Source organism: Xenopus laevis, chromosome 6L (genome assembly GCF_017654675.1).
Source record: "Xenopus laevis strain J_2021 chromosome 6L, Xenopus_laevis_v10.1, whole genome shotgun sequence".
Lineage (NCBI taxonomy): Eukaryota > Metazoa > Chordata > Amphibia > Anura > Pipidae > Xenopus > Xenopus laevis.
In genome coordinates, this window is record NC_054381.1 from 130,724,205 (window position 1) to 130,751,771 (window position 27,567).

The 27,567-nt window shown below is 41.3% G+C and overlaps 1 protein-coding gene across 4 annotated transcripts; it reads left to right on the forward strand.

The window, feature by feature from the left end:
* The first annotated feature begins 3,331 nt into the window (after nucleotides 1–3,331).
* Nucleotides 3,332–26,768, forward strand: LOC108704843 (double-stranded RNA-binding protein Staufen homolog 2-like). Of its 4 annotated transcripts, none has more exons than XR_005961990.1 (4): nucleotides 3,332–3,576; nucleotides 18,198–18,438; nucleotides 25,700–25,816; nucleotides 26,547–26,704. XR_005961990.1 is itself a non-coding variant. In XM_041566512.1 (4 exons), exons 1-3 carry the CDS (start codon nucleotides 10,253–10,255, stop codon nucleotides 25,744–25,746), a joined length of 309 nt encoding a protein of 102 aa, XP_041422446.1. In that variant the 5' UTR covers nucleotides 10,178–10,252; the 3' UTR covers nucleotides 25,747–25,816; nucleotides 26,562–26,706. The 4 variants fall into 4 exon arrangements, 3 of the variants coding, with proteins under 3 accessions (XP_041422446.1, XP_041422445.1, XP_018097016.1); XM_041566512.1 differs by lacking the exon at nucleotides 3,332–3,576 and adding an exon at nucleotides 10,178–10,273 and having other exon boundaries at nucleotides 26,562–26,706; XM_041566511.1 differs by lacking the exon at nucleotides 3,332–3,576 and adding an exon at nucleotides 10,180–10,273.
* Nucleotides 26,769–27,567: the final 799 nt, after the last annotated feature.

A 27,567-nucleotide genomic window follows, 5' to 3' on the forward strand; every position in this document is an offset into this window, starting at 1 on the left:
TTGAGGGTGGCACATGGGTAATAAACGGTTTGCTTTTGAATCTGAGCTGAACTAAATTATTAATTGCAAACTCACTGAACAGTTATGTCCCATGTGGCCCAACTTATATTCGCTGACTAACTCCGAGTTAGAGAGCTGAAAAGCAGGAAGTTGTGTTCTGTTATGTTAGACATCCAATCACTCCAGTCTTTATACATTACATTTTTGGCTAACTAACTATATTGAAAACATTTTTTTTCTTTTTGCACAGCCTATCTATTTACCCAGTTTTAATTTTTACACTGAACTGTTCCTTTAAGGCGCTCAAGTCAGGGCTTTTTATCTGAAAGGGCAATACTAGTTTGCTGCAGTCTTTACTAGGGATGCACAGAATACACTATTTTGGATTCCGCCGAATCCCTGAAACCTTGGCGAAAGATTTGTCCGAATTCCGAATCCTCATTTGCATATGCAAATTAAGGGTGGGAAGGGGAAAACATTTTTTACTTCCTTGTTTTGTCACAAAAAGTCAGACGATTTCCCTCCCGCCCCTAATTTGCATATGCAAATTAGCATTCGAATTTGGCCGAATCCTGTTGAAAAAGGCCGAATCCCGAACTGAATCCTGGATTCGGTGCATCCCTAGTCTTTACATAGGCCTGAATATTATACAATATTTTGCTTTCTTGAACAGGAGATAACCATCATTTTGTCAAGCCATCAGCATTGGCCCTCCTCAACCTCATTTATTTATGTTGGAAAAAGAAAAACAACTTTGCCACTTTGATTGTTTTGTTGTCATGTTGTAAGTCATGTTAACTAATACAAAACCATATATAGACCTAAAAACTTGTCAGATATTTTCTTGATGTTTCCCTTGATGCCTGCAAGCAACTGTAAAGTCGCAAACCTTAGCACGCTTATATACAAAACAGCACCTAAAAGTCTATTTTCTTAATTCACTTTGCTCATGCCATCACGATATACTTCCAAAAAAGCCTACTCTCTGTCCGGCAACAATTGGTATCTACCGGCTTTATGATTATTATAATTCTTTTCTACACTGAAACACAATTGTCTGAAAGCCGTGCTAATAAATCTCTTTATTTTTATGTTATTTATTATCATATTGTAGTACAGTGTGTTTTATAAAAGGTGACTTAACAATGTATTTCCTTTTCTAGTCATCGTGGACTAACACAAATGTTCATTGTACAAACAATGGGGACCCTTTCTCGAAGCCTTAGCTACCATTTATTCTACTCATAATTTATTTATACAGAGTCTGCACGTTTCCTTCTAAGAACTCAATTGTTTCTGCTTTCTGCCTACGTTTGTTCTAAAAATATTTAGCAAAAGGAGAAAAACAAATCTTCTCTATAAAATACAAAGCTTTATAAAGGTTGGATATTTCACTATTCTTTTTCCTCTGACAACAGATTTTATTTATTTATTTATTTTCAAGGGTTGAAACGATCATATAAAACTGAAGGTGACCTTTTATGGACTAGGGATGCACCGAATCCAGGATTCGTTTAGGATTCGGCTTCGTGCTTGGCCGAGTAATTAGGGATTGGAAGGAAAATCACATGACTTTTTGTCACAAAACAAGGAAATTTAAAAAAAACAGTTTTTTCCCCACTTTTTCTGTTTCTGGACCTAATTTGCATAAACATTAAATAAACCCAATAGGATTGTTTTGCTTCCAGTATGAATGATATATTAGTTTGGCTCAAGTACAAGGTTCTGTTGCATTACAGGTATAGGATCTGTTATCCAGAAAGCTCCAAATTACAGCAAGGCCGTCTCCCATAGACTCCATTTTATCAAAATAATCCATACTTTTAAAAAAAGTATTTCCTTTTCCTCTGTAATAATAAAACAGTACCTTGTACTTGATCCAAACGAAGATATAATTAATCCTTATTGGAAGCGAAACTAGTCTATTGGGGTTATTTTATGTTTAAAAGATTAAATAGTAGACTATGGTATGGAGATCCAAATTACAGAAAGATCCCTTATCTGGAAAATTCCAGGTCCCAAGCATTCTGGATAACTGGTCCCATACCTGTGTTACAGAGAAAAAGGAAATTGTTTTAAAAATTATTATTTGGATAAAATGGAGTCTATGTGAAGATGGTATACAAAAAGCAAGTGCTAAATTTGGTTCTGTTCACATATATTTAACAGAGGTGAACACCGCTAATAATAAGCCAAAAAACTTTATATTAAGCCTATGCAATGTGGTGCATACTTCATCTCTAGCGGACACTTTCAAAAATTTGCATTATAACAGCTCACCCGAAACAGGTGGTGACCCGGGTGTGTAAACCCTTGGTCCCGCTCCTGGGTTCACTTGTGCCTTAAACAGTATCAAGGGTAATATGCAAAAGGGAACTCACCAGATCAGACGGGTGGCCTGGGTGCATCGCCCCAAGCCCATAGCTATAGGTGAGTCACAGTCAGTAGAAAAGATTTGACAAGCACTCCATTCACCCATTGGATTAAAAGAAGTAAATTTTTTATTTCAGCGTATTAAAAGAATCATTCCCTGACACGTTTCGTATCTTCCGAAACATAGAACTATGACTACGTATTGGAAAATACGAAACGCGTCAAGGAATGGATGCTTTTTATATGCTGAAATAAACATTTACTTCTTTTAATCCAACGGGTGAATGGAGTGCTCGTCAAACCTTTTCTACTGTCTATGTGAAGCTGGCCTTCCCATAATTGGAAGTTTTCTGGATAGCAGGTTTCCGAATAATTGGTCCCATAACTGTATCTGTACGGACCCTTGTGTACCAGATTTGCCTGTCAATGCACCTGGACAGTGGAGTTGTGCCCATGTCTTGCTTCTGCATCTCTCAACTGCCCCAAGATAGAATCATAAGATTAAATTTTAAGTCTAAAATTAGATGGTGATGCTTAAGGTGTACTTAACAATCAGAACTGCCCCTCAAGTTCTACATACATCCCAAGATGATCAGACATTCCCACACTGCTAAATTGCCTAATTAAATCTTAATGACAACATTTTGGAAAAGACAATTCAGGTAATATTTTTGTTAAAATGCTCCAAAGTCTTATAAAAGTGAATACCATAATCTGTGGTTCAGTTATTTGAGCTGCCAACACTGGGGCTCATTTATAAACACTGGGCAAATTTGCACCTGGGCTGTAGCCTATAGCAACCAATCAGTGATTAGTTTTTTTTCAGCCCACTGCAGGTTGAGCAGTGAAAGCAATAATCTGATTGGTTGCCATGGGTTACAGCCCAAGAGAAAATGTGCCCACTGTTTATAAATAACCCCCTACAATGTTATAGACTGGACAATAATCCACATGGAGCAGACTTCATTCTGAATACTTTTATATAGTGTGCATGTTTGCAGGGTCATGTACTTTTGTCCAGTGCATTTCAGAGGTGCTTTTTATGAGGTGCTTTCTTTTCATCTTTATTGTATTTTTCCCTACACAAGTTTTTGTTTACTAATGTCCGCTCATCCTTTTATGTCTGCTTTGTGGGCTTCAGGGGCAGACATGTAAGCCTATTTATATTGCACATGATTTCTGCTCGATTCCTGAAATATCAAGGTAAGTGGATTACACTTGCTACTTGCATTTCTTAAAAGAAGTGACATTTATGGTGTGTTTTTTGCACTTTTGAATAGTTTCCAAATCTGTTCCTGTGCTCATAACCTTTCGTTTAGAATGTGAATTTTCATTTTTCACATCTTTCTATTTGAATGTAAATGTTTAAAGGGGTTGTTCACCTTTAAATGAACTTATAGTATGATGTAGAGCAGTGCTGTCCAACTTATATGGTACAGACGGCTGGAATTTTTCTAATCTACATGGTGGAGTGCCGATAATGGAAGCCAGTGTTAGCCACTCCCTGTTTTTAGACCACACCCACTTTAAACCACACCCATGTAACCGCAAGACCATGTCCACATTAATAGCACACCAAAAAAACAGATGGTTGGTGCTCACTGCAGGGATCAGGGCCAGAACTAGCGGTAGGCAGAGTAGGCGGCTGTCTAGGACTCCATCATTGAGGGGCGCACTTTTAATGGGGTTTTTTTTTCAAGCGTTTATTTAATAATTTGTTTCAGTAATCATGGTCACTCAGTCGACGGAATCCCCCTCCTTCACTTTCTCCTTCTTGACCGCAAGTAATAGTTCCTTCTGTGCGGTGCGGCAGTGCGACATGCGTATACGAGTCAATGATGTCACTGATGCGGTTGGGTGTCAGAGAGAGGCAGAGAGCTGGTGGCCTGCTTGGTGTGGCTCGTTCTTGCTGCTCTCAGCTCTGCTGACTGAAGACATTCTTTCTATTACTGAGAAAGTGTGAAGCCTCCGGCTGGCACAGCCAGGTACAGATTTGGGTCAGGGCCATATGTTTGCTGCTGGGCACTGGCACAGGTATATAAATATGTGATCAGATTTATTTTTGGCTGCTGCTGGCACAGGTAAAGATTGGGGGCAATATGATGGCTGCTGGAGGGCTGTATGATGGATGGCTGCTGGGCTTGCTGGTACAGGTATGGGGGCAGTATAATGGATGGCTACTGGCACAGGTATGGGGGGGCAGTATGATGGATGGCTGCTGACACAGGTACAGGGGGGCTGTATTATGGATGGCTGCTGAGCTTGCTGGTACAGGTATGGGGGGACAGTATGATGGATGGCTGCAGGTACAGGGGGGGCTGTATTATGGATGGCTGCTGGGATTGCTGGTACAGGTATGAGGGGCAAAAGTATATAGACAAACCAATACCACACTCATAATTGCTTGTTGAAAATGTAATTAAAATTATAGGCAATAATATGGAATTGGCCCCCTTTGCTACTTCAGGTTTGAGATCTGTTATCCAGAAAGATCTGAATTATGCGATATCTCCCATAGGCTCCATTTTAATTAACTAAAAATTTTAAAGATAAATTCCTTTTTCTATTTAATAATGAAACTGTACTTTGTATTTGATCTTAACCAAGATATTAAAATTGGGGGCAAAACCAGTCTATTGGGTTTAATTCCAAATTATGGAAAGACCTCCTTAGCCGGAAAACCACAGATCCTGAACTTTCTGCATAACCTGTCCCATACCTATACAGCAGCCTCCACTGTTGTCCTGACTAAACGGTGGGATATCTGTAGGGACTTTGCCATTCAGTTACAAGTGAGGTCAGTCGCTTATGTTGGGCAAGGGGGTCTCACTCGTAGGGGGGGCATTGTCATGGTAAAAATAGAAAATGGCCTTCACTTAAAGTACAGCTGTCACCCACAGATCAAAAGCTGTATAATGAAAGTCCTTTGCAAATTAAACATGGAATCCACATTCTTTTTTTTCATTAAAACCTTCATACCTGTTATAAGGTAGAGAGGTGGGGCATTCTAATACTTTCACTTTCCAGAGGCCACCCCTTTAGACTAGAAGAAAAGAACTTTCATTTGAAGCAACGTAGGGGGTTCTTCACAGTCAGGACAGTGAGGTTGTGGAATGCACTGCCGGGTGATGTTGTGATGCTGATTCAGTTAATGCCTTTAAGAATGGCTTGGATGATTTTCTGGACAGACATAATATCAAAGGCTATTGTGATACTAAGCTCTATAGTTAGTATAGGTATGGGTATAAAGAATTTAATTAAAAGAAGGGAGGGGCTTGTGTATGGATGCTGGGTTTTCTATTGGAGGGGTTGAACTTGATGGACTTTGTCTTTTTTCAACCCAATTTAGCTATGTAACTTCTCTCCTCACATTTTCCCTTACCTCCTCACGCTCTATAATTGTGTAGGGCACTGTGCATGGGCAAGGTCCCCCATTCAGGTGCAAGCACAAGATTTTGAGGTGATACACAACTGTGTATCACACAGTGTCCACAAAATGGCTCCTGCCTACTTGCTGTGATTGTGTCATTCCAAGACTGAAGGAAACAAAATTCATATAATATATATAGTGTAAGTAAAGTTTTTTTTTTCTCAATTAACATGATAGAAAAGGATTTGGTATTATTTCTTAGGGTGACAGGTCCCCTTTAACTTGCCACAAGATGTCTGCAAGTGGTTCTCTAGAATGTCAATGTTTGACAGTTTCACTTTGCTGAAAATAAAATATTTTAAACAAGAAACACTAATCTTAAAGGAGAACAACCCCTAAAACTGAATATGGCTAGAAATGCTATATTCAATATACTGAACTTACTGCATCAACCTAAAGGTTCAGCACATCTCTAACTAATGATCAAAGCTTAAAAAGTTGTTCCCCCAGGGGGTTACTATCTTGGCTTTTGTTAGGAGTGTCAGTGACACTGCACATGCTGAGTGAGCTCTGAGCAGCTTAGGTGTTGTTGCAAATCATGAAGCTGCTGATTATTATTACGTTCTGATACAAATCACACTGGTTAGCGAGCTTCCATGTAATATGAATCTGAATTAAGGGGCTCTTATTTAACACTGTGTGTAATAAATGCATGGGCCTGGTATCCCATATATAAATGAAGCTGCAGTAACGTGATTGCATAGATACAGAATCAGTCCGCACATAAAATCCCTGGCATTTTATAGACTATGCACCTGTTACAGTCCTGTATAGCTGAAAGGGCCCATTATACTACAGGGGAGAAAAGAATGGCGAGGGGGTAAAATGAGCAGGCAAAACAAGAAAAAAATCACCATGACTTTAATAAAAGGTGTATTTGCCCAGGACCCACCATTTGACTTTTTATTTGCTAGCATTTTTGACTGAAACATCAGAAAATGGATCCTCTGTTTCAGCAAGTGGAAGGGCTCAACTACAAGGGTTGCCACCTTTTCCAGAAGAAAATACCGACCTTCCTATATATTTATCTTTTTTCCCTCTTCATAACATTGGGATCAACCAACATTTTTACCAGACAGATGGAAACCCTAAGAGTGACTGAGACAAATTGCAATTGTTTTTTATTTATTATTGTTTGTGGTTTTTACCTTATTTAGCTTTTATTCAGCAGCTCTCCAGTTCAGTAAAATCTGGTTGTTAGGATCCAAATTACCCCAGCAACCACCAGGCATTGATTTGAATAAGAGACTGAAAAATGAATAGGAGAGGGCCTGAATAGAAAGAAGAGTGATAAAAAGTATCCATTACAATAAAAGTGCAGCCTTACAGAGCATTTGTTTGTGATGGGGTCAGTTAACCCCATTTGAAACCTGGAAAGAGTCAGACGAAGGCAAATCTAAATAAGGGCTCTTACACACGGCCGTTTTTGCCTGCGCTCCCCTTCGTTGCGCTTTCTTCCGTTCAGCTGCAGGGGAGCGCAGGAATAGACGCAGTCAATTATTTTAAAGGGGGCTGTACTCACACAGACACAAATGTAAGCACAAACGCAGGTTGAAACGCAGCATGTTGCATTTTACCTGCGTTCAGAGCATACATGTGTCTGTGTGAGTACAGCCCCCTTCAAAATAATTAACTGCGTCTACTCCTGCGCTTGAATGGAAGAAAGCACAACACAGGCAAAAACGGCCTTGTGTAATGGCCCTAATGAGGACTAATTGAAAACTTACTTAGAATTCGCCATTCTATAACAGGGGGGCCCAAAAGGTAGATTGGTAGACAAGTAGACCTTTAGTTGGTGATCAGTAGATCACAAGACACTGTCAACAAACAGCCTGTCACCCTCCTATTTCATGTTTTTCATTCAGATGTTTATTATGTTAAGGTTACATAAGAAATACATGTATAAATATAACAATATACATTTTCCCATAAATCAATATTTAATAATATTTTCCATGGAACAGAAAGCTAACAATGCTAAAAGTAGACCCTGCATTAGTAAAGTATGGGCACTCCATGTTCTATAACATACTAAAAGTTAACTTAACTTTATGCAAGTTGTGAGGTACAGGTTGCTTAAAATGAGGAGTCTGCCATTTTTGGGGGGTTCTAAGGAATCTTTGTAATAAAAAGCTGGTACTATAAACATTATTTTTTTCTTGGGGCATCGAATTGCTTTTCTTTCACCTACTCTCAGCTAGGGATGCACCGAATCCAGGATTCGGCCAGGATGAAAAAATGTTTTCCCCTTTTGGCCAATCTTTTGTGAAGTATTCAGGGGTTCGGCCGAATCCAAAATAGTGGGTTCGGTGCATCCCTACTCTCAGTGATTTAACTAGAGGTGATGGTGCCCCACAACTAAATGATTTTTATCCACTGCCTCCTCTCTGGGCCCCACTAGTGACAACTTCTGCTTTTTCCGGTATTGAAACCCACAGTTTTTTATTATTATTGTGGGTGGTGCTGGTACCACAAAGTTCTTGGGCTGCCCAAACAAATCTATCTTTGCCTGGCTGGGCCCAAGAGTGTGGGGATAATGCTGATCACGTGGTGCAGCGGCCTCACATTGGCGTTATCATTCCGCGTGACGGGTCTAGTGTAAGGCTGCTCATTGCAGCTGGAGGTGCCCACACCTAACTCTCGGTATCAATGCACGGGCAAATGCCACTACAACAAGTCACCTGATACATGATAACCCCTTAAAGTTCCACTCCCTTATCCGCACGGACTACGCTTGGCTCCGACCAACAACTAAAACCCGCTACTAAATGGCCCCTTTATAAAATTCCCAATACTATTTTTTTTTTTTTTTAACAACCTCCTCTTCTCAAACACTAATTTCCCATGCGTTTCCGGAATTGACCAGATGGAGGCGCTAGCGCGATAACCAATGGCTGCTTTTCAGGATCGAACGTGAGGGCGATGGACTTTACCATTGACGAGAAGGGAAATTGCGCTAAGGATACCACAACTCTTTACACCCCGAACGGCAACCGATTGAGACGTCGTCTCTGACCTAATAACAAAACGTCTGACTAGATGGATTCTAATTATTGTTGTATCTGCGAACGAGCTTAGACTGTTTTATGTGTGGAAGTATCACGTGATCGCCTCCTCAGTTGCGTGTTGGTATGCGCCGCCGCTGTCAGGGGAGTGGGCGGAGCGTGGCCGTTCATTCTCTTTAGTGTTTGTCAATGTTGGAGGTGTGAGCAGCCCGGCCGGGATAGCCATGTAACTGTGCAACGCATCATACAGCCAACTTCTCACATGGGAGAGAGCGAGGGAACAGAGTGTGAGGGATAGCGGGGCATTCGTATAGTCAGCAAGGGGGGGTGTTCGTCCCAGAATACACTGTGGGCACCTCCAGCTGCAATGAGCAGCCTTAAACTAGACCCGTCACGCGGAATGATAACGCCAAGGTGCTGCCGCTGCACCACGTGATCAGCATTATCCCCACACTCTTGGGCCCAGCCAGGCATAAACTACATCAGATTAGCCAGGTATAGCTCAACATTAGATCAGCCAGGTATAGCTCAACATCATTTCCTAGAGTGTAGGAGCACAGACACCATGCTTGGGGCCAGTGTTGTAACTAGATGTTACTGGGCCCCACAGCAAATTCATTTTAGGGTCCCCAAAATATCCAGAGCCTGTCCTGTTTTACCAATATTTATTGAAATTGTATATGAATTAGGGACTCCTGGGGCCTCCTATATCTCCTGGGCCCCTCTGCTTCCTCTGTAGTTACGCCCCCTCCTTGGGGAATGGCAACACTTGTGGCCTGGTGAGCTCCGTGTGGCATCACAAAATGCAGATCATTGTCACAGGTCACCATCATATTCATTCACAAATGGTACCAAAGGGTAGAGTCCTGCAGTGGGTCAGGTACCCGCGGGTTACCTGCAAAAACCTGCGGTACCCTGCGGGGTTGGGATAGAAGTTCCGGTGCGGGTATAGACGCAGGTCGGCGGTTCTGCGGGTTTGCGTGGTCGGGCCACGGGTCTTCTCAATAGCGATAGTTACTCCTTTTTTCTGATCACGGCTACTTCCGGTGATGTCACTTCCAGTTTACAATGACAGCACTTCCTGATTCTTGATGGTCAGCGGGTCAGGGTTGCGGATAAGGTACTTGCGGGTCAGGTTGGGTAGCCAGTCCAAACGGGTAAGAATGCTGGTCCGGATTGCCAGTTGCGGGTACGGGTCCCAAAAAATGGACCCGTGCAGGACTCTACCAAAGGGAACCCAGGCTGTGACTGCAGAATGCAATTAGGCCTCCCAGCATGGCACCACAGTATGCAGCCTGCTCTCGCTCCTGCACAAGCATGAAACACATTCAGGTATGCCAATGCAACGTAACATTGCTGCTACCCCCAAATATCCAAGGAACCTTAGGGCACATTGACAAGACGAGGCCTGACACCGCAGAACCCCATCAGCTGTTTATGTCCCATGTCATCCAAATGCAAACAGGTAACCACAAACAATCGGGGGAATGTAATAAAAGTCGCTAATGGAAAAACTATCCTCAATGCGAAAAGTTATGCCTTTGCGCGAACAAATTTTGCTTTGCGCGAATTTAATCTAACTTTGGCGAGCCCAGAAACTGTTTAGCGACCACTTCCGACAGTGGAAGACCGTTTTGCGAATTTTATAGTTTGCGTCAATGCGCCGTCAATGTAACAAAAACGTAATGAAAAAGTCGTTCTGTTTGCTCCAAAAGATTAATGAACACTATTGCATTGCGAGATGAGGATTTTTAGTCTTATTGGTGAGAATTGTTTTGCTCTTTGCGACTTTAATTACATTCCCCTGATAAACTTATATAGGAGTGTGCCAAGCAAAACCTAGCCTGCTATGCACGGTAAAACCAACAATGCCTCTCAATGTACATAATTAGCCTGTGCTACACCAGGACAAAATCAGGGCATAAACATAGCTAACTACTACAAATTGCAGTATACCACCTGCAAAACCCATTGTGTGGCCCAGTGCACAAAGACAAGCTCCCTGGATGCAACATCACAAAACCCAGTAGGATAAGCCAGGATGGAATCTCACAATGCAGTGACATATCACAATGTTCTGCAGTAAAGAAGCAGCTTTAGACCCAGTGGCGGAACTACCGGGGGAGCAGGGCCCGCACCCCCTCAGGGCCCCCGGCAGTCCGTGCGTCACGCACCAGGGCCCGCCCCCCCTCTAGGATTGCTACTGTTTAGACCCTAGTGCACTGCCACATAATACTTCTCACTACCCCACCACAACTTAATGGAGACATTTTGTGTAAAAAAAAATAAGAATGTACCAGCGTATTATGCACATTTAGATATAGAAAAACTGTGCTTAAAAAATTAGAGTTTCAGGCTGATTTATTGGATATTTCTGTAAAAACCCTAATAATCCCTCCCTTCTTTTCCACTTCCTGCTCCCTGAATTCCCAGGCTGTACAGGGGAGCCGGCGGCAGCTAGCAGGACCTGATAGGAAACTGAAGCCTGCCTGTGCTTTTGTGACTGCAGGGCTGTGATTGGCTGTCCCCTTCCTGCTGTGCTTCTAGCAGGGCCGTTAGGACACACCCACCCCTCATTTGAAACAGACGGACCAGAGAACATCTATAGGGAGCTCAAATAAAGGGGCTATTTTTAAAGATAATATTAATTTTTAGCACCGCATAAAAGCAACACCATATATTACTTATAATTGCCTACAAAATTAGGGTTTTTTCATGTATCCTATATGTCTCCTTTAAAAAGTGCAGCTTGTTAATGAGTGTAGAAACAAATGCTGCAGTTCTTTGGTGTTTCATCACAACATGTAGCCAGGAATTGTGGCTCAGCATAAGGAAGCACACAATGACATCCCGGCCTAGCATCAGAATGCCACTCAACTTTCAATATCCCAATTTCTCTCTCTTATATGAAGCAAAATGCAACTAAAGACCCTAATGCACCATAACAAGAAGCGGTTATTTTCCCAGTTCAAAATTAAGAAATGCTGTTTTGGGTATGTTTGCATGTCACTCGAAAATAGAAAATGTTAAAAAATCCAGGGTAGTGGCAACATCACACAATTCAGTCTGGTACCCAGTGACACAAAACACAGTCTGGTGCACCAGTGCAGCATCACAAGACACACCCATTTTGCACACCAACAGCAATAAAACCAGCTGTTTACAGACCACATCCAAATTCCCAAGTCAAAAATTTACATACAAGAACACACCAACACCAAATGCCTAACATGATATGACAGCTGGGTATCCTGGTGTACCATTAAACATTGCTGCATGGTACAGGTATGGGATCTGTTATCCAGAATACTTGGGACCTGGGGGTTTCCAGAGAACGGGTCTTTCCATAGTTTGTAAACAATAATGAAACCCAATAGAATTGTTTTGCCTCCGATAAGGATTAATTATATCTTCGTTTGGATCAAGTACAAGGTCCTGTTTTATTATTACAGGGAAAAAGGAAATCAATCTCAAGAATTGTAGAACCCCCATTTTACATTTTTCAGGGCACCAGAAAAAATGGTGTACAATCCAGGAAAATCTTAAGTCAGGGAAATGTATTATGCATAATATATGGGTGGGACCACAAAGCAACAATGTAAACATGAGGGCAAAAAAATCAGGGGATGTAAAATTGTGGTTCCCCTGTAATTGATTTAATTAGAGTCTATGGGGCAAATTCACTAAGCGCTGAAGCGCCTAACGCTAGCGTGAATTCGCTAGCGTTGGGCATTTTCTTTACTTCACAAATTAACTAACGGACGCTGGTGTAACATCGCTAGTGTTACTTCGCACCCTTACGCCTGGCGAATTTGCGCAGCGGACGTAACTACGCAAATTCACTAACATGCTCATTGTTCTGAACGCTTCCTTTTATGCTAGACTTCCTTCGCCACCTCAGACCAGGCGAAGTGCAATAGATAGGGATTGCTTCAAAAAAAGTTAACGTTTTTTCTTTATTATGGGTGATAGGCTGAAAACGATTGAAAAATTTTTTGGGGCTCCCCTCCTTCCCCTCTACATTTCCTAACTCATGGCACCTTAACTATACAGTGGGCACATGTGTAGGGCAAAATAAAAATTTTATTTGCTGTTTTGAAGGTTTCCCAGGCTTGTGTAGTTCTGCTATGAATACTTCCATTGGTAATTGAATTTGGCGCTGTATGCAAATTAACCATCGCTAGCGTAACTTCGCTTCGCTTGGCGAATTAACGCTAGCGCAACTTCGTAACCTTATGCTACCCCTGAGCGCAACTACGATTCTTAGTGAATGTCCCACTATGGGAGATGGCCTTCCCGTAATTCAGAGCTCTCTAGATAACAGTTTCCGGATAATCGATCCTGTACTCTTAGATAAGCATACATCAATTTGCCTAAAATGTCTTTATTCTGCAGGCATAGTATCTGTTATCCAGGAAGCTATGAATTACAAGGCCCTCTCCCATAGACTCTGTTTTAATCAAATAAAATTTTTAAAATGATTTCCTTTTCTCTGTATTAAAGGATTTTTTAGTAGATTTAAAGTATTGTGATCCAAATTACAGAAATACCACTTATCCAGAAAACCTTAGGTCGCAATAGCAGGATACATGTACTATAATGCAGAATCGCGCTTGACAGCGCAGGGAGCTGATAAAGGAAAATCTACATAAGTCACAACCAAAATAGACATGAACGTTTGGAAACTATCCTCCATGTAATCAGTTCTTTGTTACAAAGGCCAAATGATCAGCTCATCCTGATTTAGCAAACATTTGGATTTGGGAACCTTACCAGATGAGTAGATCTGCCTATGTATGGCCATTGCCGTTTTTTGTATTTATTTCACCAGTACTGTCACATTTAGCATTTACTCGACGTTCTTTGAAGTTTGTTTTGTCTACGTTTAGCTGGATAGTCAGGTGCCACTACACAGCAACATTTACAGCAGTCAGGTGTGACTGCAACTTAGTAGATGACAGCCAGTGCACTGGGAAACACAAGAAACTTATACCAGGGCCCACAATTAAACATCGAAGGTAAGGGCATGGGGACTCCATTGCATTCAGGTTTATTTTACCTGGAGGATACACTGCAGCCAGGTCTGGCCCACCATCACAAAATACAAACCTTTAAGGGATTCTGTCATGATTTTTATGGTATAGTTTTTATTACTAAATTATGCTGTGCACATTGCAGTTTATTTCATTTACCATTTAAAATATTATTCTTGAACCAATAAATGTATTTTTTAGCTTTAATATTGGTGTGTAGCCATCTCATGTCATTTTGCCTGTTTTCAGAAAGAGCAGCACTTCACAATGGAACTGCTTTCGGATAAGATTATTAACAATAAGATCATGTTTCTTCTATTCAATGTAACTGGAGGAGTCGAGCTCGGACTTGGCTGTTTTACTATTGAGTGCTATTCTCATATCTACCACTAGGTAGATGTGACAATAGGGCATGGGAGCATTTTTAGCAAAGCAGTGTCATGGAGCTGTTATCTGGTTACTTTCCCCTGTTCTGTCGAGTGGCTGCTGTGGGGGGGGGGGGCGATATCACTCCAACTTGCTGTGTAGCAGTAAAGAGTGACTGGCTTTATCAGAGCAGAAGTCACATTGCTTAGGGCACCTGGGAAACTTAAAGTTAGTCTAGCTCCTTGTCAAATTTCAAAATGTAATATTAAAAAAATGTTTGTTTTTTTGAAAAACATATTTCTATAAAGAATTCTGCTGGAGCAGTTATATTAACTGATGCATTGTGTAAAAAAAAAAAGAAAACTCCTTTAACGTCAGCTCTGGACCTGGGGTTTTCCAGATAAAATGTATGAAGATACAAATCATGGAAAGATCTAAGTCTACTAGAAAATCATGTAAACATTAAATAAACCCAATAGGCTGGTTTTGCCTCCAATAAGGATTAATTATATCTTAGTTTGGATCAAGTGAAAGGTACTGTTTTATTTACTACTAGACATTAATGGGGTTATGTAATTAAAGGCACTAAGTTTGCCCAGGGGCAGTAACCTATAGCAACCAATCAGCAGGTAGAATTTCCTGGTCACATGTTTAAAAGCAAACATCTTATTGGTTGCTACTGGTTACTGCTCCTGGGCAAACTTAGTGCATTATATTACATGTGGGGGTTAGCCCGTTAAATTAACGGGTGCTAGAACAAATGTAACGACGGTCCGTGGGGCACATGCGCAGTAGCGCAATCCCACGGACACAGGGATTGGACGCAGAGACACTTCAATTTTATTATATTATTAATTAATAATAAAACAATAAATATCCCCATTTTTCTATCAGACAGGTGTGAATTCCCAGCCCATGAACCCAGTGGGTTTCCGGGGCTTCTGCCTCAGGTCCTTCTTTGCGCTTTTGACTTTAAGTGTTGGAGCAACTCAGCTGCCGTATTTCCTCACTACTATTAACCAACCATATATTCCCAGTGGCAAGAACCTGCCATATGAGAGCCAATGTGACTACCAGCAAAAGCAGGTCTGGTGGCCCCACTGACAGAGGACACACAAAGGCCTGATGTCAGTAGCCCCCAGTCTGTAGCCCCTGCATTGCTCTAATGCTGCTGTACCCCCAGCTCTGACACAATCATCCCACATACAGTATTGCTCTCAGTCGGTGCATATATATATATATATATATATACACACATATACAGTAGCCCAGTGTATATACACACACATACAGTATTGCTCTCAGTCGGTGCTTATATATATATATATATATATATATATATATATATACAGTAGCCCAGTGTATATATACACACACACATACAGTAAGAACACACACAGGGAGATCAAATCAATGTAAAATAAATAGCAGTGAATATATCAGTAGCTATAATGTGTGTGTGTATCATTGAGACTGTGTGTATAGTAATGTATGTGAGTCAGTATAGACACAATAATATATCTGTTTATTCAGCTCCCTTTGTTCTTGCTTATAAGGATTTCTTGTGTATATAGTCAGTATATTTATATATATATATATATATATATATATATGTATAGTCAGTATAATACATTTATATTTCCACTCAGTGCCATTAGTGTGTCAGTGTGAGTGAGTGTGACAGTGTGGTTATTAAGTGTATGTGAGTGTGAGTGACAGTGTATGTGAGTGTGTCGGTGGGTGGGTGAGGGGAGCGATTACCTTGGTGGTGACAATACACAGACAGTCCATTGCCCCGGTGCTGTAAGTGTCGCCGCTGCAGCTCCTCCTCCTCCTCCCCGGGGCCCGGCCGCCTCACTCTCTCCACTCTCGGTGACACTGGGGGACTGGGAGGGAAGAGGCGCTGCAGCTGCTGGAGGGAGAGATGCGGGGAAGGAGCGGGAGGGAGGGGAGGAGACGCACGGAGCCCATGCGATACTCTCACTGCTGCTGCTTCTCTTCCACTCGCTCTTACTCACCCGCAGCCTCAGTCGCACAGTCGCAATAATAATGAAATAAAAGAGGCGCTGCAGATGCTGGAGGGAGAGATGCGGGGAAGGAGCGGGAGGGAGGGGAGGAGACGCACGGAGCCCGATGGGAGAGGAGGGACAGGTACATGGGGGGCTACAGACTGTGCAGATCAGGAGTGAGGGGTCGGGCCCAATGTACTGGGGCAGGGGGGATATAAGTGACTGGGGGGTTGGGGGCCTGGGGGCAGTGACAGGGAGAACTCGGGCGTATGTAACGACGGTCCGTGGGGCACATGTGCAGTAGCGCAATTCCACGGACACAGGGACTGGACACAGAGACACTTGAACTTTATTATATAGGATTACTATTACAGAGTAAAAGGAAATAAATAAAAAAAAAAAAAATTCGATGGAGTCAAAAAATGGAGTCTTTAGGAGATCACCTTTCCATAATTCGGAGCCTTCCGGATAGAGGATCCCATCCTGTTTTACAGTTTTCTTGGATTTTACACCATATTTTTTCATTCTTTGAAACAGGTAAAATAACTTACATGTTTTATTACCAAAACACCTGCCTGCTGGTAGATATTAAACAGGACTGTAGGCTAACAAAAGTTGTTTTGATGAAAACCTCAGTGACTCTCTATGGACAGCGTCCTATTAATAGTAATAGGAGCATCACAGTATCAACCATTATGGCCTACAAATATGCACTGGAAAGTGGAAATCTTCAGGGTAATTTTGTGTGCAGGATTACTCACTTGGTCATTGGGATCCACTGCACCTCAAACAGCCAGGGATTTTATAAAGCCGTTGAAATGGAAATAACAGAAAATATTGATTTAGCCAGAGATAAGACAGGGCCTATGAGACAGGAGTTGTTTGCACACTTGATTTAGATCACAACCGTACCAGACCTGTGCAACTTGCTTTCCAGCCGTGTTTTGATGCATCCAAAATTTTGCATTTTTATTTTCAGAAGTTGGTGACGAAGGGCTGTTGCACATGTGGGTTTGACCTAAACACATCAGCTAATTGATTCTGTTACATGTATGGGATCCATTATCTGGAAATCTTTTATGCAGAAGGCTCTGAATTACGGAAAGGCCGTCTCCCATAGACTCCATTTTATACAAATAATCCATATTTTTAAAAATGATTTCCCTTTTCTCTGTAATAATAAAACAGTAGCTTGTACTTGATCTGAAGTAAGATATAATTAATCTTTATTGGACGCAAAACCATCCCATTGGGTTTACATTATTTTCTAGTAGACTTAAGGTATGAAGATACAAATCATGGAAAGATCTGTTATCCGGAAAATGTTTAAATTATTTTTTAGCAGTCCAATAGATACAAATAATGAAAATTTAGAAATTGGTTATAATTCAGTCAAGTTTCATTGCATGTTTTATTGTCATAAGACAAGAGGATAGTGGATTGCTTTTGGAACTCACAAACACACTTAGTTTACAAAAAATGCGCATATATATATATATATATATATACATATATATATATATATATATATATATAATTGATGGAGGAGTCGGCACTAGTGATGGGCGAATTTGCGCCGGCGAATTTTTTTCGGGCAAATTTTCGCGGGCGTTTCGCAAATTTATTCGCTGGGGCGAATCGCGCAAATTCGCTGCGAATTCGCGCCTGGAGAATAAATTCGCCCATCACTAGTCGGCACTCACGACACAAGGTTCACAGGTGCCTGGGTGCAGTGTCCAAAATAAGATTCAATATTGAAAAAGATACAGAAAAAACTCCCATGTGTAAGGACTCTTAAGGCATCACCCATGCATAAAGATTCATTTTTTTTATTTAACTTGAAGACATTTGTACTTTTCCCGTTTGAAATCTAGGAATTGTTGAATTGATACAGTAGGTGTGACTAAGTACAACCAACCATCCCTCACCCCCAAATGAATGTTTACTAAGAGGCTGAACTCTGTATTTTCTTGCTTCTCAGAAACACGGGATGGCACACATTAAGGCACAGCCACCATCATCTCTGTGTGACTCTTCTTTCCCTCCTGTGATAACCCCTTCTGTCACAAGTACCAGTCAGATGAGTCTCCAAATCTCCCTGAACGGGTCTGCCAAGGAATTAACCATGAATAATAATCCAATTGATCTCCTGGTGGATTCTGCTTCCCCTGTTTCTACACCAGGCATTGGAACTGAAGATGGGAAAGCAAAGTTCTTGGAAGGTATGGTTGTTTGGCTCATCTCACAATACATAGAATGTAGGGGAATGATATGACATTACAAATTCAATTTCAAAATGGGCTTGTGCTCTGGTTTATCCAAATTTACATTGTTAAATATTACTTAAGATGTGTTTCTGTTCAGAGTTGGGTTGTCTTTCTCATCTCAGGCCAAATCAGCCTAACTGGTTTGGTGAAAAGCTATGCACCCCAGGATGTAGCACAGAACTGATTTATGATAGTGTAATTTTATTATTTGCTAGTTGAAATGATTGCACTTAATTCGTGGTTCTTAAAGGAGAACTAAAGCTTAACTAAAGAAGTAGGCTCAAATTTTGTACATTATGTTTTGAGCTTCTGTACCCACCCAAGACAACCACGGCCCTTTATCAAGGAAGATGTGTGTCTTCCAAAGATGCCCCAGTAGCTCCCCATCTTCTTTTCTGCTGATTCGCTGCACATTCTCTGGGCTGTTGTCACTCACTGAGCTTAGGGCTCCAGTCACAATATACAGTATACATAGAATATAAATGTCACAATATAAGGCTGATTATTAATTAATACAGATAATCACTACATAAGCACAGAAACCAGTGCAATGAGCATCAAAATTTAATAACCAGTCGCATCAACTTATATTACAGACCAACCTCATTTTCTGCTTGATAATTTGTGACAACCCTTCTCAACAGCTGCTCAGAACCCACTGAGCATGTGAGTGTCAGAGACATTTTCCAAGATGGTGACCCCCTGTGACAAGTTTGAAGTCCTGGATCATTGCTGCTTTTGAGAAGCTGAAACTTTAGGCGGTTGCAATAAGTTTAGGATATAAAATATGGCATTTATAGCCATTCATTTTTAGGATTTAATTCTCCTTTAAGGGTAATGGAGGATAAAACCCAGCGCACAAACATACACATGGTCACATTGACCCCTCCATATATGAATTGTGGTTTGTATTACTCAGACTGAATCTTGCGAGCGACATATCTTCTTGTCTGCCAGTACCATAATAATGGGTGTTTTAAGCTAGGACCACATGACACGTAGCATGTGGGATGACTTTGACGTAGTTGGCCAGCTTAAATATATTGCAATATATGGACAAACAATCCCTGTGTTGTTTAAAGGGTAAGGCATTTTTTAGTAGCAGTATGCACAAAATGTCTCTGTCTTAAATATATTGATAATGGGTTGAGTGCAGAGGACCTCTTGTAGTTGACTATATGTATTTTGTGGTCACACCCTCATTGCACCCCCGCCTAATGGTTTTTAAAAAATAGTGGTGAGCACAACTTTCCCTTGTTTGTCACATGACACGGAGCAGACCAAGAATCTGCTGCTTGCACCCAGAATCAATATATCTGCTCAGGTGCAGGCAGATTTGGTGGATTTCTGCGCCAAAACACCTTTGACTAGGACCACATGACACAGATTCTCTGCAGGCCGAGAATCTGCTGCCCCACAGCTCCTCTTCTCTTCTTCTTCTACTGCTGCGCTGCAGGCACGGTGGATTTTGGCGTGGAATGCAAAATCGTATGTTTCTGCACTGAAATCTGCCTGCACGAGAGCAGAGGTAACTAGAGAGGTACATTTCCTGAAGAAAATGTGAGTGGTGCTTGCCGTTGCAAAACTCAGGCCCAAATCTGATTGGCTGTTGTTGCCCCGCCCCTTTTTTTCCTAATTGTGAACCACAGTCACTCAGTGACTAACATACCAAAGTTTGGGAATGCTGTCATTTAATGTGTAAAAATGGCAGCATTTCTATTTTTTTCTATTGAAAATCAATGAATGAAATTTGATTGGTTGTTGGTGGCTCCGCCCACTTTTTCTAAACTTGAAGTGGAAACCCCCAGCGACCACATTTGTGATATTCAAGGTCCCTGACATCAATACTGAGAGAATGGCAGCCTTCTTAATTTTTCCCATTAAAACCAATCAAAGAAATCTGATTGGTTGGTTTTGGCTCCACCGACTTTTCTTAATTTTAATCCCAGTCCCCCAGTGACCAACTGTGCCAACTTTGAGGAGGCTGCCATTAACCGTCTAAGAGCGGCAGCAGTTTAAAATTTTCCTATTTAATTGAATGGCTGAAATTTGATTGGCTGTTGTAGACTCCGCCCACTTTTTGTAAATTTTGGCTGCAGTCACCCAGTGACCCACGGTGCCAAGTTTGGGAGCTCTGGCTTTATTACTGTGAGAATTACAGCTGTTTACATTTTCTCATTGAAGTCAATAGGGAAAATCTGATTGGTTGTTTGCGGCTCCGCTCACTTTTTTGGGTCCCCAAAATAGGACAGAAAAGTCACAACACCCCATTCCCGAAAAAGCTGAACGGTTTGACACCTCATTCATGGGTCTGCGACAAACTAATTATTCGATAAATTCCCCATTATAAGTCAATGGGGCAAATTTGGGGACCTCTCCTGCCCCGGGGGTAAAACTTATACCCTCGTGTGGGGTATCATCTGACACAGGTCGCAAACCTCTTCAAATGTGGTAAATTTAACGTTTCTACAAGATTCCCTCTCTGCGCTAGAATCCGTCAAAAGTTGGCCTCAATGTTAATCTATGGGACTTTTCGGGGTGGTTAATTGCCCCCGCAAGGGGCAATTAACCACCCACCCCTTAGAAAAGTCATACCACCCCATTCCCGATTAAGCCGCACGATTTGACACCTCATTCATGGGTCTAGGACAAACGGTGCGGGACTAGTTACGCGCCAAACTTTCATACGGAAGAAGAATAAAAATAAGTTTGCAAGATAACAGTAGTGATGCTTTGCTTCGCAAGCACCACTAAAAAAATAAGTTTGCAAGATAACAGTAGTGATGCTTTGCTTCGCAAGCACCACTAATAAGTTTGCAAGATAACAGTAGTGATGCTTTGCTTCGCAAGCACCACTAATAACAGTAGTGATGCTTTGCTTCGCAAGCACCACTAATGATTCCAGGTGCAGGCAACGCAGCAAAAGTGGAGCAGCTGGGCAGCGGATTCTTGGCCTACGTTTTTCTGTAGGTCTAGATCATTGTCTTGTGGCCCTAGCTTTAGAACGTGGATAATTATCCCCAGTTCCAGATCAAGTGTTTTATCTTTCGTTTTCTGAAAATATCCTGACATGATTTTAAAAGGAGAAGGAAAGGTTAAAACTAAGAAAGCTTTATCAAAAAGGCCTATATAAATACACAGTAAATCCTCAAAGTAATGCTGCTCAGAGTCCTGTCAAAAGAAACACTGCATTTCTGTCCGTTTATTGCGTACACATTGGCTTCTGTATCGGATTTCCTGTTTTCAGCATAAACCTCCAGGGCTAGGGCTTGAGCATGCTCAGTTTGCTCCTCTCCCCTCCCTCCCTCCTCCCTTCCCTGATGTAATCTGAGTTCAGAGCTATGAGCGAGCAGGGAGAGACTCCGGCAGGAAGTGATGTCACACCAAGCAAATGTGGCAGCTGCTATCCTAAACAAACAGATACAGTGTCTAGAGCTGTTTACTCAGGTATTGTGAAGCATTCTACAGAATACATACAGTGTTATAGCTTGCACTATTGTGGCTAATCTATTGAGAATAAACTCTGTAGCTTTCCTTCTTCTTTAAGGTTCCTTGTCTGACACAATTAATGAGAATTTGTTGTATAATCTTGGTATAGAATTCATCATGCACACTAAATCACATTAGTTATGGCTTCTTTGTAGCATCATTTGGAATATGGGCAGCATTCCTGTAACAAGTATTAACAGCACGCACTTCCTTGTCTGTGGTCACATGATTCACACCCTACTTTTGTGCCACCTAGTGCCATATGTATCTATTGGGGCTCATTTATGTATGCCACTCAGGTAAACAGCCATGCAACACCCTGAACTGTTAATGTGTGAGTGTTGGCTGCTTATTTGTGCCAGAACTGTGTTTATAAATGCATTTAGACGGATGGCATATATGGTACTTTTCAGCTGGCTGAAGGTTTCTGGACTTTGATTTCAGTAGGAGGTATCATGAAAATAAAAACAAACTAATTATCAATATAATTTTCAGACAGAGATGTATTTTATATGACTCAATCAAATGAGCAATAACCAATTACACTAAGCAATTTAGTTAATTATTGTTAATCCTTAGACGTGGATTAGGAAAATGGCACAGCAGAAGGTGAATCTGAAGAAATAGAAATCCCTAATTTTATTTTTACTTTTTATAAGGTCTGTCAAGTGTCACCCATTTAGCCTAACATTCCCAAATTTCAACTTGTCCTCCCGCTCTCACCCAGAGAGTGCAAATTTCCCCTTTTACTTTTTCCCCTTTTCTCTATTCTTCCTACCGTTCTCTGCTATACTGTGTTGTTTATTCCAGTTTTTCCTGTTCTGTCACCTTCTTTGTACTTGTTAATTATCTTTTTGTATCAGTCCTATCTCTCCTTTCTCTTTTAGACTGTCTTTCTCTCTCCTAGTGATGTGCGATTTGACTCAAAACCCACAGTGACTCGCGGGTTGACCACAGGTTGGATTTATTTGGGTTGAAATTTGCAGGGCTGTGGAGTCTGTACATGAATCCAACTCTGACTCCTCAGTTTATGGTACCTCTGACTCAAACTCCGACTCCTCTATTTTTGAAGGAACAGTAACACCAAAAACCGAAAGTGTATCAAACTAATTCAAATATAATGTAATGTACTATAGTTTATATAAACAAACTGCTGTGTAGCCATGGGAGCAGTCATTCAAGCTGCTGGGGAAAAAATTAGAAAATTCACAGGTTACATAGCAGATAACGCCAAAAACACCATTGTATTGGATAGAGCTTATATATTATGTGCTATGAAACCTGTGCCTTTTCTCCTTTTTTCAAGCTTAAATGGCTGCACCCATGGCTACACAGCAGCTTAATTATATAAACTATAGTAGTCTTTCTGAAGCAAACACAGCTTTTACCAGTTCATGCTAACGGTATATTATATGTTAATTACTTTAGAACACTTTAATGTTTTGATCTTACTGATCCTAATGTATTTTCCATGTTGATTGAAAGAAGTTAAAGGACCAGTAACATCAAAAAAATTTTAAAAAAAATTCGTTAGTATACAACGAAAAATAAACACCAAGACAAATTAAACTTTAAAATAGCAAAGCCTTTATTAAGAAATAACTTACCGAAACTCCACTTCCTGTCCCCTTCAAAACAGGCGACACGGCGACCATCCATGCTGCAGTGTTTGATTTCTCCTCCCTGGCTACTGACAGCATGTGAAGGAGGCTGTGGGGGCTGCCGCTGGACATGCTGCTGCTGTCTGGCCTCTCTATCTGGGCACCGCGCTGAGTGCAGGAGACATAGCCTGCGGAGGAGAAGATATTCTGAAGCTGAACCCCTCTTTGCTTTCCCTTTAGCCGCACTAACAGCCGACCCCTCAGTCCTCGGAAACTACAGAGCCGGATGAAGATTCCTCTGTATCGCTGGTTCCGCTAATTATTTCAGCAAGCTCGTGCAGCTTAGCAGGTATAGGGTAGCGCAAACTTTCCTAAACATACACGCTGTACCAAGCGATCACTTGCGTGTGCGAGTATACGGCGAGTGTTGGAGTTGGCTGGTGCTTGCCTGAGTCGTACAAAGAAAGCTGCTGCCGATGTACTGAGTGTGCTGACAGTTATCACACGGGTGTCTGTACATGTGTCAGATCTTTATGCTTCAGCATATAACGAGCAGTCCACGGCAGTCACACTTTTACTCGGTGATCGGTTTGCTGGAAGGGAGCTGCACGAGCTTGCTGAAATAATTAGCGGAACCAGCGATACAGAGGAATCGGGTGACTTCTTCATCCGGCTCTGTAGTTTCCGAAGACTGAGGGGTCGGCTGTTAGTGCGGCTAAAGGGAAAGCAAAGAGGGGTTCAGCTTCAGAATATCTTCTCCTCCGCAGGCTATGTCTCCTGCATTCAGCGCCGTGCCCAGATAGAGAGGCCAGACAGCAGCAGCATGTCCAGTGGGCAGCCCCCACAGCCTCCTTCACATGCTGTCAGTAGCCAGGGAGGAGAAATCAAACACTGCAGCATGGATGGTCGCCGTGTCGCCTGTTTTGAAGAGGACAGGAAGTGGAGTTTCGGTAAGTTATTTCTTAATAAAGGCTTTGCTATTTTAAAGTTTATTTTGTCTTGGTGTTTATTTTTCGTTGTATACTAACAAATTTTTTTAAAAATTTTTTTGATGTTACTGGTCCTTTAAGTACACAACATACAAGGCATTATATTACTGCCAAAGCTCAAAAATATAAACTACATCCTTTGGTAATTCTAAATCAAATCAAAGTTAAACTACATAAACCAAAAACAATTGGGAAACCTAAAACAACTTATGAATTTAAGTACACAACATACAAGGCATTTTATCACTGCCAAAGCTCAAAAATATAAATTAAAGTTAAACTACATTAACCAAAAACAATTGGAAAACCTAAAACTGTATATTAACTGAACCTGGCATCTAGCTGTAGAATAACTATTTTAGTTAAAATTAACTAAAGTCTTGTTCTTAGAAACAGAATTGCTTCTGCCATATGCTCCCGACTACACAGCTTTGGAAATGTGACCAACCATTGGGAGTTAGGGTTGGGTGAGGGTCAGACTGTGGAAGTAGAAGTAATGTACAGAGTGAGAAGACTTGTGGGTCCTACAATAGCAACATTTTACATTTTAGGGTTAGGAGCGGGTTAAAGCTTTGCTAGTTAGGGTCAGGTGCGGGTGGAGTTTTTGCCGACACGCACATCACTACTCTCTACTTTCCAATGTGCTCTAACTTTCTCTCTGCCAGTTTCTGTCTTTTTGCCAAAGGGACAGTTCCAAGTGTCTGGGGCCATGACTTTTTTTTCTACCTCTGCAAATACTGATGAGTACTTCACACACAGCTTTACTAGAATATGTATTGCATCTGCAATTCACTTGAATCTCCATCCAGAAATCCAATCCTTCGAAGCTGGGAGGGAAGTGCTCCAAGTTAGCACTAGTAGAGATACCAAGATATTGGTTGCAAGCATCCATGGTCCTTGCCATCAGACATGGGGCTTTTTTTGCCAGTCTGCCTCCTGTATTGTGCTGCACTGCCCAGAGTTTCCTCCTTACCCCTCACCCCTCACCCCTCACACTGGGAACAACTGCTTTAAATGCTTTTCACAGTGTTTCCATAGGAAAGTCTGAAGGGAGTAGTTAAGTGTCTCTCAACAATTTATCCGATTAACAAGAATGTCTTTAAATTGTATCTAAGTGATACTATCCTTTCTTTATAGCTCCCCTCCATGACAACATGACAAACCCCAATGTGTTTGGTGAATGAGTTAGCCCGCTTTAACAGAATTCAGCCCCAATATAAACTTTTGGATGAAAGGGGACCAGCGCACTCCAAGGTAAGCTTATTACACTCAAAAACAGTTTTAATATTGCATTAACAGTTTAATGATAAGAGATTGTTCACAATGAGAAAGGATTCCAATCCAATCCAAGTCTTCCCAGTGGCATCTTATTAATAGTTGGGGGGACTGAGGACCCCAGTTTTCCATCCTTGATCAGGCTGCTCTTAGCTAAATATTAAATAGTGAGCCATTCTCGGGAGGGTTTATCCAAAGATTTACAATTAGTTCTATTTTTAGGGCAAAAAGTACAATATTATTTGTGATTTTTGAGTTATTTAGCTTTTTATTCAGTAGCTCTTTAGTTTGCAATTTCATCAATATGGTTGGTAGAATCCAAATTACCCTAGCAACCATGCATTGATTTGAATAAGAGACTGGAGTATGGATAGGAGATGGGCTAAATAGAAAGATGAGTAATAAAAAGTAGCAATAACAATACATGTGTAGCCTTACAGAGCATTTGTTTTTAGATGGGGACAGTGACACCCATTTGACAGCTGGAAAGAATCAACAGAAGAAAGCAAATAATTCAGAAACGATAAAGAAAAAATGAAGGACAATTGAAAAGTTGATTCCAATTCTATAACAACCTAAAAGTTAACTTAAAGGCGAACCCCGACCCCATTAAGGCGCATGACTTTGATATATTCCTATATGAACTATATAGTTCTTGTATGTGTAACCATCCAATCCCAATTTCTCTCTTTTCAATGTCTTATTTAAGTTATTTACTGTTCAGTTGACTCTGGGAGAGCAAACATGGCAAGCTGAAAGTACAAGCATTAAGAAGGCTCAACATGCTGCTGCCAGCCTGGCCCTCTCTGAAACCACACTCCCCAAGCCTGCAGCTAGGCACAGCAAAAACCACATGAACAATAACCCAGCGTGCCTTCTTGGGAAAGAAACCCTTCTGCTGGAATTAAACATTTAAAGAACAGGAAAAAAAAAGGATGAGATAAATCTATTAACATCAGGGAAATGTCTGACTGTAACATTTTATCAATATCATAGGACAGTGGTATAAGGAGACTACGTCAACAAAAACTCTCCGTTTCAGGCTAAAATCTGAAATGTTGTTATGGATATAGTACACCGGTATTAATTATGAACAGTTCCATGTTTAGTTCAATATGGCTGCAGCATTTTTAGAGTTCTAAACTGGTTTACACAAAGGCACTGTGCCAGCCTCGGACTCTTAACATTTTTATGTCATATTTCCATATTCTTAAGCTATTGGTAATATTTAAATTATTTATTGATTTACTGGAGATTCTCTCTAGACTTATGAAGTTGTCTCAGACGTCACTTCACAAGGAATGTGAAGAAATGGCAGACTGCTACATAACTGGTGTGAGTCGTGCAGTGGGGGGCACACGTGTGGGTGGTGAGGGAAGGCAGCACTGTAGATTATAAATATTTAGTAGCACAAACCAGTGAATCTTCCATGAGGACCCAGGAGCTTCCCCTGTGTTTAGAAGAAAGGGATTTCTGCTTCAGGGGCCAAATAGTATTTATCTGTAAAAAGTAAAGTTAGAGTCCTGCGCGGAACCAATTAGTTAAAGCCAACCTGAACGCGCTTACTTACCCGATTGGACTCGCAAGTACCATATCCGCAACCCGATCCGTGACCCGCTGACCACCAAGAAACACGAAGTGCTGTCATTGTAAACCGGAAGTGACATAATTAGAAGTAGGTGTGATCAGAAAAAAAGAAGCAAAACTCGCTATTGAGAAGACCGCAACCC

Coding starts and splice junctions, on each gene's coding strand:
- LOC108704843 (XM_041566512.1), top strand. CDS start 10,253: ATGTCATCCAAATGCAAACAG. Junction 10,274..18,197: donor TGTCATCCAAATGCAAACAG/GTAACCACAAAC, acceptor CTTGCTTCTCAG/AAACACGGGATGGCACACAT. Junction 18,439..25,699: donor GAAAGCAAAGTTCTTGGAAG/GTATGGTTGTTT, acceptor CTTTCTTTATAG/CTCCCCTCCATGACAACATG.